The 13,142-nt window shown below is 42.6% G+C and overlaps 2 protein-coding genes across 10 annotated transcripts in view; one reads left to right on the top strand and one right to left on the bottom strand.

Moving 5' to 3' along the window:
* The window catches only part of SFI1 (SFI1 centrin binding protein), a 31,620-nt gene extending 21,465 nt beyond the window's left edge, over positions 1 to 10,155 (top strand). For 5 of the 7 annotated variants that reach the window (XM_068412341.1, XM_068412342.1, XM_068412343.1 and 2 more), the window contains 13 exons: positions 609 to 711; positions 1,218 to 1,314; positions 2,003 to 2,163; positions 2,595 to 2,669; positions 2,957 to 3,031; positions 3,410 to 3,586; positions 4,325 to 4,563; positions 5,502 to 5,597; positions 6,763 to 7,027; positions 7,700 to 7,844; positions 8,324 to 8,447; positions 9,153 to 9,255; positions 9,803 to 10,155. In XM_068412341.1, the coding sequence (XP_068268442.1) occupies positions 609 to 711; positions 1,218 to 1,314; positions 2,003 to 2,163; positions 2,595 to 2,669; positions 2,957 to 3,031; positions 3,410 to 3,586; positions 4,325 to 4,563; positions 5,502 to 5,597; positions 6,763 to 7,027; positions 7,700 to 7,844; positions 8,324 to 8,447; positions 9,153 to 9,255; positions 9,803 to 9,910 (1,768 nt within the window). In that variant the 3' untranslated portion in view covers positions 9,911 to 10,155. The remainder of the gene's footprint in view (positions 1 to 608; positions 712 to 1,217; positions 1,315 to 2,002; positions 2,164 to 2,594; positions 2,670 to 2,956; positions 3,032 to 3,409; positions 3,587 to 4,324; positions 4,564 to 5,501; positions 5,598 to 6,762; positions 7,028 to 7,699; positions 7,845 to 8,323; positions 8,448 to 9,152; positions 9,256 to 9,802) is intronic. The other 2 variants (XM_068412346.1, XM_068412347.1) reach the window with 2 other exon arrangements.
* A 4-nt stretch (positions 10,156 to 10,159) lies between these two features.
* PISD (phosphatidylserine decarboxylase) overlaps positions 10,160 to 13,142 on the bottom strand; it is a 28,707-nt gene continuing 25,724 nt past the window's right edge. For all 3 annotated transcript variants that reach the window (XM_068412349.1, XM_068412350.1, XM_068412348.1), the window contains exon 8: positions 10,160 to 12,974. In XM_068412349.1, coding sequence (XP_068268450.1) covers positions 12,750 to 12,974 — 225 coding nt within the window. In that variant the 3' untranslated portion in view covers positions 10,160 to 12,749. The remainder of the gene's footprint in view (positions 12,975 to 13,142) is intronic.

The following is a 13,142-nucleotide window of genomic DNA, read 5'->3' on the forward strand; positions in this document are numbered from 1 at the left end:
TTCTTTTTCTTCCACTGCCACCATTGTAAATTTGTGAGTGTTCGATGCTGAGAATTGACTCTGCTGTGCATTGCTATTTCTGTGCAGGTCATCTAGCTAAAAAAAGTCAACCTCTTCCTGGATTGCCATCTGTTTTGCTTTAACTTTTTTTTAATCTGTGTTTAGTCCCGTGAGAAACACCAGACAGCAAACTCTGTCATTCCCTGCAGTGCATGGATTCTGACTGCTGTGATATTAAAGCATCCCGGAAGATGTAGAGGCTGTCTTGCATTATAGTGAGGAGAGCGATTAAAGAGAATATCACTTTGTATTGCCTGTAGTTGCTTTTGTTTTAACTACCTCATTTGTTTTTATGCTGTACAACTTGAGTCACTTGTAGAGCCTGACTGACTCTGCTTAAGATGCTAGATTTAAGGGTGTGTGCAGTTTTTGCCCTGCCTTCTCTTCAGCAGAGACCTGAAGGGACAGAAGTTGATTTGCAAGGCAGAGTTTATAGAGGCAGCTGGTTTTGGTTCCCCTGTGAGTGGGAAGGTACCAAATGAACAAGTGAGAATCTTTCTTAATGGCTTTGTGTTTGTTTTTTAATTTTTTATATATTTTGCCTTTAGGCAGCTTCTGTGTACGTGGAGAGAAAATGCCTTTGCTCTTATACGTGAAGCTAAGGCAACTGCTCGGGCAGATGAGCACTACAGGAGAGCAATCCTGTCAAAGGTAGGGTCTGTCCAGCAGATACCAAGGTCTAAGTACAGATGCTAGTTCAGGTAGGGGTCAGGTAATGCAATTAGAAGGACCGAAAACTTCATCTAAGAGTCACTACTAAGAAAGATCTAAAAAGTGTGAGTCCCATCTTCTTTTTACGACATCTCTGAAACTGTTGTCTCTGAGCTTGTGGTTTTTCATCTTTCTTTCTTTCTTCCCATTTCACAGAAGGAAGGGAAAATCAGTAGTATGATACAGCATAGTAATATTACCTGGGGTGGGGTCATCTGGGCAGACGGGGGGACAGAAAAGAAGAATGCCTTGAAAAATGCCAGGGGACCCTCTGAAATACTGCTGTATTTAATTTGTAGGAAATTTGCACTGTCTTGCTGAGCCTTATGTGAAAAATGAGATGGAAATGGTTATGGTGCCAGCAATGTGGAGTATATTGTTTCCTCTTCCAAACAACATTGCAGTGCCAGTCTGTATCCTGTGTCTTGTTTGCATTATATCTTTAGGTGTTGCTCCAGTGGAGATACACTGCCTCGCTACAAGTGTATTTCCGTCAGCAGAAGATGACAGCTGTGATGGAGGCCAGAAAACATTTGGATATAGGTGAGCTGATGGAGGTATTAAACTCTCAAAAGACTTACGTTATCTGTGTACAGTCCTTAGAAAGACATGGCTTAGTAGGGCAATCTTCTGCGTCATCTGTACAGATGAAATGACTGGATGGTCTATTAAGCCTACAAAGAATGTCCCCATAGAATGGGGAATGACTTGGGACTCCAGTGATCTGTTGAAGGCTTCTTGTGTGACTTTTGCTTCTCTATTGGTTCCTTGTCTATATAAGTATATAACACTTCCTTCCTCAAAGAAATTTTCCATTACTAGTTTTGAGAAGCTCAGACATCTGTTTTGAGGGCCGTGCAAGTGATCTTATCAATTAGTCCTTCAGTCTTTTTCTAGTAATTAATACAGAAGGGCCCTCAGACTCTGCAAGCATTTTCATGGTACCAGCCACATTCTTGATGTGAGGACTCTGAAGCAAAAGAGGGCAAATAATTGCCTAAAAATTATAAAGAATGTCAATGGCAGCAGTGAAGAATTGCACTTCATGCCTCACTGTCCTTCACCTGAAGTGTTTCACGATCCTTCTTCCTAGTGCTGAACACTGTCAGTGCTGAGTATTGTCAGTGTTAAGTATTGCTAAATCAGTCTGGAAGAGTAGCTGGTCACTTGATACTCTCTGAGATTAATAGTTTCCTTTTGGTACATTGGTTAATTTATCTTCTCTTAACAGTGCATTTACAGACCCTGTTTCTTCGCTGGAAGAAATTAACTAGGGAGTCTCTGATGCTGAGGGCTCAGCAGCACAGGGCAGTACAGCATCACCAGCAGCACCTACTCCAGAAGTACCTGGTGAAATGGAAGGAATATCATCAGCGGTGCCTTGGGAAAATGGTGAGAAGGATCAGCAACCTCCCCAGCCAGTGACGCAGGGTGGGAAGTTGGTGTGGAGGAGCAGGCCATGTCCCCTGGTGAAGGGAATGGTAGTCTCAGCTGAGGAGGAGCATGACAGCCTCGGGCATTGAAGAGGAAGGAACATGCCTGTGTGTTGCCTGATGAAGCTTTGAGAGAACTAATAGACTTAACAGGAGATGACAAGCTGGGCTTGCCATGTGTGGGATCATGTACTGTTAACGAAATCCTTGCTGGGCTAATAGATATTTGCAAATGGGGTTACACCATAGGGCACTTAGATATTGAGGGTGGCCTCAACAGAACAAAGGGAAGGTGATGAAGGCTCTTTGGTACCTGTTCTGGTCTAGCATCATTTGGCTCAGATAAGTGGGGTTTGTCTGCAAGTGACTCACTGTTTGGTTGCCTTACAGCTACTGCAGAGACAGGGAGATCAGCTAATGGCTTATAGACTTTGCTCTGCTTCCTTCTCTTGCTGGAAGACACGGGTAAGGATTGTCCCCTGGGTGGGTATCTAGCTCCTTACTAATCCTTATCCCTTCTTCTCCTTCATATTCCATTTACACATGAGAACCACAAAAATTTATTTAAACATTTTCTGAATTTTTGGTTCCACTCGTACAAGAGACACCTTGCCATATACTGGGTGAACCGAGCAGGTTATTCTGCTGTGGCTCCACCAGCCTTCCTGTTTGGTTGATGCTCTGGCTAGTGGTTCTGGTGTGGGATATGTAAACTCCTAACCTGGTTGTTGTGCAATTTTTTTCCCTGATAGCTGTTGCAGCAGCGATGGGAAAAGCGGAAGACTGTGCAAGCATTGTGGCACTGGTCCCTTTCATTGCAGAGAAAGGTAAGTGTGTGTGGGGGTCAGGGGCAGACAAGTGGAATTTGCAGATGTGCAGATCATACGCAGATTTGACTGCAGTCAGCAGAGTGCACGTTGAATATCTGTTTCCGTTCATCTTTGGGGTGCTGTATGTTATTTTAGGATGCTGGAAAACTGTCCCTAAATCCCTCTTATCCGATTAAAAAATTTGCACATGTTTTTCCACATCCAGCCTCAGCCGACTTAAATCCCTGTCCCTTTGTCCTTGTGGTAGGGTCCTGCTGTTGCTGTAGCTCTGCCTGTTACTATCCAGTGGAAGGGAAAGTGTTCCTGTCTGCAGGGGGAGTCCCTGGCCCGAAACCTGTCTGTAACGCCCACAGCTGTCTGATGTTCATGTTGTAGGTATTTGATGCTTGGCTCAGATTTGCCAGGGGGCAACAGCAGAAGAAAGATTGCATTGAAAAAGCTACAGGAGTGTACCACACTGCTCTTCTGAGAGAAGGTGTAACCCCAGTCTTGAGGTACACCGCTGGCATGAAACAGTTGCAGGGACAGCTCCAAGCCCAGCACCAGCTGAAGGTGAAAGAGACAAGTGATTGCTCAGATACATCCAGCACTGCTCTGCTCTGTGTGTGTGTGTGTGTTTGTATGTACCTTGGAGCCCTACATCTCTGCTCTTGTTTGGATCTGACATACACTTTTGCCTGTGGTTCAAAGCAAAACACCCTGTCCTTTCATTCGGCTGAGACTAGAGCACTTCAGACTTGTGTTGCTAATTGGGAACCTTTCTTACTGAAGGTATTTCAAAATTGGCCAATTCCTACCTTAGACAATATTGCTGGATTAAACCTTTGCATGTGGCTAGGGTCTGGTCTCTAAATTCTGTGCTAGAATGAAGCATTAGAGGCTGCGTCTAATCCTGTGTTACCTTTAGCACCACTTATACCTTCAAGTGTGGGCTTGTGTCATTTCTGCGTTTGAGTATTAGCCCAGCCCCGTGTGTGGAAAGGAAGATAAGGATGCCTGTATTGATCGCTCTCTTCCTGCTCCTGGACAGCTTTCCCAGCTCTTTTCCAGATTTGCAAGACACTAGTTCCGTTTGCTAATGTGCAGCCTGCCTCATTGCAGAAGTACCCAGTTAATTCTCCTTAACCAAACATTACCCCAGTGGACCGGCTAATTTAGCTTAGAGCGCTGGTATGGCTGTGAGGTCATCAGAAATCTCAGTGCTTTTCTGCGGTGTTCTTCTCCCTGGGTGGCATGGTGTTGCTTCCTATTCTCAGCCATCAAGTGCTCTACTATTCTTTGTGTTGGCAGGCAGCCCACAACCTTCACCAGTCAGTGTATCGATGTGCCATGCTGTGGAAGCGGAAGGCTCTCTCCAAGAAATTAAATAAGCCTCATTCTTTTCTGCCACCTCTGAAGAAGCAAGTGCCATTTAAAATGCCTGATGTTAGCCCTGAGACAAGAGGACGTTCAGGAGAGGAAGAGCCGTGGTCTTCAAAATGCAGTCTACCATTTCACCTTGCTGATGGGGACTCAGTTCTCTCTGATCTGTGAGCATGAAGTTTTAGCCCCTCCTGCGTTTCTGTGGTGTATATGTAGTTTTGCATATATGTAGTCTATCTGTCTGTGTCTCTCTCATTTTTGTATTTCCAAGTTTTCACACTGATGACAGTTAGTTCCAAGTAGTTTCCCTAATTCTTTCTCTGACCCTGTATCATAAGGCTGGCAGTTATACAAGAGCTGCTGCATAAGGCGCACATCAGCCCACAAATAATGAAATAATTTGTGACGACAGGTAGACTCAGCTCGGCTATATACGTTCCATTATGTGTTTCTCAATATACAACTCTGAATTCGTGAGCGTCGGTAGTTTGTCGTAGGAACAGTTACCCAGAGAAAGATTTGAAAGGTCTATGTGATGGAACTTCTACCATCATGAGAGCTTGTCTTGTCCGAGTGATCTAGAGCTGTCACTGAAACTCCTTTTCACTGAAGTCATGTATAGGGTCTGATGAAAGGATAAACATCAAGATCCTGGCTGTGTAGGAACTGAACTTTCTTCTTGCCCTTTTCTTTGCCCTGGAAAAGCTATTCCTTAAAAAATCCGTAAAGATTATGGGCAATTGCAAGAAAAAAATCTTCCATGAAGGTTCTCAGTCCAGGACAGGAGCTTTACAGAGAAATAAGGTGATAGCTTCACATTTCTTAAAGCTAGTGTATGCTGCCAAGGAAAGTAGTTCTGCCTTGTTCAGTTCTGTCCGTTCCACCGCTCCTCATGTTGGCACAACCATTCATATGGTGAACCAGAGTGTGACATTAATGCAGGTTGAAATTTAATCTTTAAAAATTATTATTACATGCCAGGGAAGTGTTGCAGAGCAGGGATGAATGATGGAATAGGACTGTTTCTTTAGCTGCAATGCCAGCTTATGCCAGTTTAAAATAATCACGCATCTGGGGCTTTATTTGTTCTGTTTCTTCTTTTTAGAAATGCTGTTCGACAAGCAAGGTTACCACCACGGAGGCCTGACTTCCTTCTGGAATCTCTAGGAAGCAAGGAACTGCTGGGACCTCCTTTTACTAGGTAGAAAATCTGTTTTTGAAAGTAAACAAAAAGAGGGTGACTTGCAGTGGGCCTTAATGCTATGCTTATCCCTCAAATCCACTTACCTTCCTAATACAGAACATTCAGTAATTATGGGACTGTGCATTGCTCTATACTATCAAAAGGCCATGGTGACCTTAAAAACATCAGGTTTCTTATATGAAGCAGACAAGAATAACAGAACTTTCAAGTTAATTAAATAGCAACCAAGGCCTTTGTTTCATTAGTGAGAGATTTTGAGGGAAAGATAAGGCACATCACTTATTTCCAAAGTTAATAGGCTTAGTTAATAAGTAAAGTTTCCTTTTCTGTCACTCTTGCCACATAAACTCGGAAGTTTGAGTTGTGCAGGATGCTTTTTGGCTCATAGATCATATTTGCTCCACAACAGGTTTGGGTCTGTATTTAACTAATCTACTGGGGAAGCATTAATGGTTCTGGTAATGCAGAGCCAGAACTCAATAATGCTCTCTGTCTTGGCTGAATCAACTTTGCTGCTCTCAAAGGGGCTACTTTTTTATTTTACTTTCCCCAAAAGGTCTATGCTGCTGAAATTGTTCAACTAAGCAGGGGTTTCACTGTCTCGAGGTTCTGCACTTGTTTCAGTTATGGTATTGGCTCTTAGCCCGGAAAGTGAGGCAGCTGAAACTGCTCTTGCTATAGAAGGTAAAATTGCTTTTAAGCAGATGTTTAGACTGAACGCTTTTTGTGAAACTGTTCTGTAACTAGCTTTAGAGAAGGGAAATACCTATCAATTTCCTGTCAAAACCCATCTGAGATTGCTGCTTCTGCACCTCTCTTTCTCTTGTCCCTAAACCAAAATAAGGCAGGATTTTATTAATGGGTTGAATTCACAGCTCTAAAGAAATTGTTTCAGCCTGGATTAATGTGGAGAATTTGGAGCAGGGCAGGTGGGAGTAATGGAAACCTTAACTGCTTTGCTGCTTTTTTTAAACCATTGTGGTGTTTTGGGTTTGGTGGTTGTTTGTTTGTTTTTTTTTTAATTGGGGTTTCCCCTGCATAGCAAAGCAGCTAACTGGAAAGCTGTACGCCAGGGAATAACAAGATTCTCCTTTTTTGCACTGACTGCAAAGGACAAGACTAACAGGCTGCACTGTACAGGGACCTCATCCTTCCTTTACAGATCAGAGGCACCCTTTCAGCAAACATTTGTGAACAAAAGTTCTGCGCAGACTGGGAACTTAATGCTAACACCTCAAATGGAAGAAAGTACCTGTAAACGTCTGTCATCTCAAACGAGCAATACCCCTCGTTCCTATCCATCTGTCATACATGCTGCGCTCCCGTCTGTACCACTGCGGACAAATGGTGTGCACCGTGCTGTTCAGAGGCCAGAGCTATGGTCTCCTTCATCTTTCGTGCCTCAAATGAAAGCTGGAGCAGAAATGGTGAGTGTGTTGCTGAAGGAAAAGTTAGTGTGCTTACTGGGCTACTGTCAGCATGCATGCTGCTTATTGCTGGTTTTTCCTGTGGCTCTTTTGGACTGCCCAGCTGGGTGGTGAGCGATTTTTTTCCCTTGGCCTAGTTGTCATCTTAAAAGCTGACCAAATTAACTGGCTCTGAATGCCCAAGAGCTGTTTACCACCACTTTGAACCAATATTTCACTAGCTGACCGATCCACATGTGTATTGTACTGTATTTCATGCCTTTTTTCCTGGTCTGGTGTCCTTCCTAGCTGGATGCTTTTCCTAGCAATTGACTTGAGAGTGCTGCTTCTTCAGAGAGTTCTGAGGAGTTACAGTTTGCCAGCCACATTACAGGGATTTAAGAGTAACTCAGTTTAGTAGCAGTGGCTATGGCTGGGCGTCTCAAAAATTGAAATTCATTTCACCTGCAAGTAGGTGCTTGCATTTTCAACTCCTCTGTTCCACACAGAATGGGAGGTGTTAATCTTGATGAAATATCTCCAGGCTAGAAATGGAAGAGCCCATATCTTAAGCTCTACTTCTGTGGTATTTTATGAGAGGGGCTCAGCGACCACAGCGGGTGTCTGAGTGGGAGTAGGGCTTGCTCAAGAAAACCCTTTGAGGAAAAAACCGATATCATTCTGACCTTGTAGAGAGGAGGTCAGCCTGTGCGTGGTCACAAAGGAGCCCGTTCCCAAGACTCTCAACAGGAATCTGTGGAGAAATTGCGACCAAACTTGCAGCCACATTTGCTGTCACCTGAAGACTTGGTGGGAAAATGGAGTCACCAAACTGCAGGTAGGTCTTCAGATCTAAACTGTAGCAGTTGCACGTCCTCCTCCAAGATATGCAAGACTGCAAGTTAACTCCAGAAAATGGAAGGGAGACAAGGCAGTCTTGTATGCCTGCATCAGGAGGTGAAGAAATCAGTCATTCCTTTTTGGGATGGTAATACAGTTTTGTGGATTCTGCTGAATCAGGTAGGCCCTGTTAATAGGGATTGAAGGATGGGAACTCCTTGGGGTTGGCTTCTTTTGTCAGGAATGTGCTCAAGTGCTGGGGCATTCATGTATGCAAGGCTGAATGTACAGCAGAACTCGCGTCGGGAGGGAAGAATTCACCCAGTAAGGGTCGCTTAAGTTTTCCCCGTACTTACACTATGGTTGTAAAGGGGATGGATGGTGTCTAAGCACCTCTCAATATGGTGTTTCTTCATAAGAAGAAACAGTATAGGTCTGCTCTACTTACATTGCTTGTGCCTTGTGTCTCCTGTTCAGCTGAAAGGGAAGAAAGGGAGCACAGTTTCAGAGAAGAAATGGTGTTCCAGAGAAAGCTGGAAGTTGAACTCCGACACATCCAACAGCAGATGCAGTACTACTTCAGCAGGAAACAAGAACTCAAGTATGTTGCAAAGCCCCTTTAGCCACCCTTTCTTCATGCTGTCAACTCAATATTGCATTTTTTTGTATGTATCTACTTTGAAAATACCCTGTCTGTTCACAGCAGAACTGTGAATGAAACAGAAAAGCTCTAGAGATTTTTTTTTTTCTCTTTTAAAAGAGGTCACTCCAGGTGAGAGTGAACTCTCGTACATGCACAGCTTCTTTTGTAGTCAGCAAGTGGTTTAATTATACCTTTGGCAGCTACTGGAGAAAGCAGGACAAAGGTATCATTGGGTACAATCTGAAGGCAGTACAAATGAACTTGGCAGAGCAGCTGAAATTTAGCTTTTAGTTCTTTTATCGTGAGGAGTGAAAACTGAGCTTTTTCAACTGTCAGTTATAAAAAATATGTGGCTGGGGTTTGACAACTTCTCTACTAGAACAAGAAGACATTTACAAAAATGCTTAAAAGAAAATGGGGCTTGGAGGGGATTCAACTGTCAGGAAAGGAAGAAGTCAGGAACTTGGAGTAGGAAATGGAGAGGAGCTTTCAGATTTTTCTGCTTTCCAGCATGCTTTTTTTTTTTTTTTTAAAGACTTTTTGTCATTCACTGGTCTGAGACAAAAAATTGGGTCTTATTGCAAGTATCAATTGCAAGTCTAAGTTGGCTTAGACTATTGAGCTCCTAATTGGGATAAGAATCCTTCTAATCCATTTTATCAGGTCCTGTCAGCAGCAGGCACAGATTCTGCAGAAGTGGCTAGAAATGAGCATGCAAGCAGAGGACCAAGATGGTGTACAAGGAGTTCAGGAAGAATTGGATCAGGTGTGTAAACAGCAAACAAATTGAAGTTACTTAAGGGATTATCACTACACTATGCACTTAGCCTAAAGGCTGGTGGTAGTTGTGAGGAATTGTATAGTAAGCTGTTATTAAAATGCCAGAAGGGAAACTTTTAATCAGAAGCAGGCTGTTGAGCAGAACAGGCTGCTGTGTAGATGTGGCTTCCCAAATGCTCAGAAATGTGACTCCAGCTCCAATAGACCTTTCTAAGGTTATTTCCAAGCTACATAGCAGGCTTTAGTAGATTCAGTCCCAATTTTTTTTCTGTGATTTCTCAGGACAGTGTAGCTACACTACACTGACTGCATCTGCATTGCTCTGGCCTCAAGTTCATACATGCACGTGTGTGGGTCCCACACTGTTACCTCCAAAGCTAGCCAGTCCTTGGCTGTTCCCGAGTCACACAATCCTATCACTTAATGGGTCTTAAGTGGGATAATACAAAGGCTGCCAGAACTCATTCACTCTTCCTGTCAAAAAGACTAAATGCTGTCTTGCTGTACAGCTTATGCAATTGTCTTCACTTTAGTTGCAGGCGAGGATCAACACTCTCACCAAAGCACGACTAAAAGAGAGACATCACGTGCAGAACCTGCTTGCCCACCTGCGTGAGATCCAGATTGCTCTGGATACATAATGCATCTGAACCAATTTTCCAGCTCACGGGTAGGACTTTTTGCCTCTTTCATAGCAGGGGAGGATGGAAGAGATGTATACGTTCTCTTAGTCTATGTATGGCATTTTTATTTTATAAAATAAATATTTTTGCTTGGTTTATTTTGTTACTACAGCTGGTTAAAAGCCAAAGCAAACAGGAGCTAAATATACCTCATGCTGCACTCACAATACCTAGTTTAGGTTACCCTGACATTTCAGAAAGATAAGCAACACTGATAAGACTCTTTATTTCAAAATGTTTGCAATTAAATGAGTTAATGTCAGTAAGTCATACACTTTGACATACAAAAATACCGTGCTACTGATACAGTTGAAGAATTAAATGGATTCTCCATGCAGGAGAAATTCACAGCATTATCAGTACCCTCTAGGAGCTTTGCTTTCACTTCCAGGGCGCGTTGCTGACCACTGCATAACAAATAATGCTTGTTAATCAGCTAGCTCTGCACAGTATTAAGACCATTACAACGACAGCCACTTCTATGTTGAATCCTCTCCTACTTCTTAGATTTCAAGTATAGCAAACATCAGGTAACCTGTCCTCTGTTACTAGACTAACAGTAATCTTCAGATACTGTGGATGATGATGCTGAATAGGAAGAAATTAAAGCTTGAAGTTGCTTTGGCTGTGTCTGGATGCCATAGGCCCCAGTGGAAAAGGGGGAAAAGATTCAGTCGTCCACTGGAGTAAATTTGCTTTCTACTGTTAACATGATATTGAAGTTTAGTCAAAAGGCTAGTCATAGCTTTATCCTCTGGGGGTTGATGTTTGCCTTAGTCTCTTCTCACTCTCAATGGTTTAACAAAGTGCACCTTTCTATAACCTGTATATGGTAATATACTGCTGTAGGAGTAAACTTGCTAATGCCAAGAAGTTTAACAAGATAGGTGGCTGAGAGCCACTTCAAGCTTTCAAACTCCTCCCTGTGTAAAGTGAGGAAACATTGACTCTCGGAGCCAAATGAATTTTCTCCTGCTTGTCACCCAAACAGCCACCATCGTCTGAGTCATGGCTGGGCTCCATCACTTAGAGGCAGTTTATCATCTCTTCTTTCCTGATGACAAGCTAAGCATACAGGACTTGGCAAACTGGACATTTGTACAACAAAATTATATTCTATATTTTCTGCAGTGTATACAAAGAAGATAAGTTTTTCTGTAGGAAATCAGAGCTGCTCAAAGCCTACCATCTCCTTGAAGTAGCAGAAAAAACACCCAAAGCCCAAGCAAGGAAGTAATGTAAGAAATATTTCAGAGAGCAGAAAGGCAGGTTTCCTAAGCATGTCCACTCCAACAGGCTCTGGACGGCAGCGTCAGTTCTAAATGTTGGAGTGCTCAGACCTGAAACAGTTTATTCTCTAAAAACAACTGATACATTACATTGCTTTAAGACTCAATTCTTCTTCACTTTGGCACCAGGTTCTGTCAGTGCCATATAGTGCCACATTCAACAGATCCAAGGTGTTACATTTTGATTATTCTTGACATGAAGTTACAAAGAGGCTCTAAAGTTTTGCTGTAGGATGATGCTTCAGCATAAAGCTTTCAGCCCCAGCACATTCCTAGTGTTAAGTGTGAGGGCAGAAGTCAGAGCAGGTGTGGGGTTTTTATATTTTGAATAAGATGAAATTGTTGCCAGTCCATTATTACAGGATGGCCAGGTTGGCACCTGGGAGGCCACTTGGGATTGCTCCAAAGAGCTGTACTATTTTTATACACAGTCAGTGCATAGGGCATTTCACTCTGTGCATAAAAATTGGTCCTGAAGTATTTGAAACTGTTCTGTAAATACAGGAACTAATTCTTCAAGAATTTAGTGACAAAGCAAGATACACAGCAGAAAGTAAAAACATATTTTGAATGCCATCTCACTGCATCACACAAGTAAACCATCCCTTATCTCTTCCAACCCTTAATCCAAGAGGTGAAGTAACTGTCTCTCATACAAACAAAATCTTTAAGGCTTGGAATAGCAAAATAAAACCATGGATTAGGAATAGGACATACAACTTTTTGCTATTTTTTTTTTTAAAGAAAATCCCAAGACAACCAGTTTCATTGTATGGAATGTAGACACAGTGTTTTCAGCTTTAAAATACAGTGCAAAGTCCATTTTTAAAGGGACAGGGTCAGGTAAAAGAATTAGAGTTGTCTAACAGCAGGAAAGCTGGATGAGTGTAATTCATTGTACTGATGCTGTCTGTTGTACATTTTGCTCAGTTTGGACTGTGAAGCCGTACCAGCCAATTTAACTGTCTGGCACTCTATGCATTCACAGGCTGCCTTTGTATAAGAACTTCAGCTGAGTGTCTTAAAATAAAATAAATATGATAACACATTCTTTACTCAAGGTCTGAAAAACAGATATTGCAGGTACAAGGTCTGACTCAACCTGTCACTGTCCCTTTAAATACAGCTAATCTCTACCTCCACCCTTCCCCCTTGCACCAGCACAGCCTAGGAAGGCTTAGAAGGGACTCACAGGCTCTAAGAACATAATTATCCTGTGGCACATTGAGGGGAGAACAGGAAAGACTACAGGCACAGGGTGGGACAGGAACCTCCATGGTCAACATCTGTAAAGGCAGCTGTACCTGATAAATATATGGTCATTCAATTCTCTTTCTGCATTCAGCAGCATGTAAATATAGACCAAATACTCTCAAGTTTAACATAGCAGTGACACCTTCTGTTTTCCTCACCCAGGTCCTGCTGAGCGATACATACTTGTTAAGTGAAACACTCAGTGGTGTGATAAGAGTCCCTGTGTATAGAAAACCTTCTTGCTGAGAGAGTTTCTAGAGAGAGCCCAGTGCTTCTCCAAAGCGGATTTTCTGTCCGGCTTTGAGGTGGAATTTGAAGTCCTTGGGTGCCTCAAAGATCAGTACAATCGTAGAGCCTAAGTTAAATTCCCCTAAATGTTCTCCTTTCCTCATGGGGATTCCCTTCTTGTTGTTGTTGGATATGAAGCTGAAGTCATTGTAGGAACCTTTAGAATAACGGGGACTGTTGGTACGCAAGTCCTGTACAGAGAAGGAAGAAACTGTTACTTGAGGGATTTCAGTGCTCTGTATTCATTAGCACAGCTGTAGACTGGATATCCAGGCATTTTCAATGGAGGAACTTAAAATTCAAAAGTGCAATAGGAATATTAAAAAAATAGTCTATACTAGAGATGATTCCCTTTAAAT

This window comes from Nyctibius grandis, chromosome 14 (assembly GCF_013368605.1).
Source record: "Nyctibius grandis isolate bNycGra1 chromosome 14, bNycGra1.pri, whole genome shotgun sequence".
Taxonomy (NCBI): domain Eukaryota; kingdom Metazoa; phylum Chordata; class Aves; order Nyctibiiformes; family Nyctibiidae; genus Nyctibius; species Nyctibius grandis.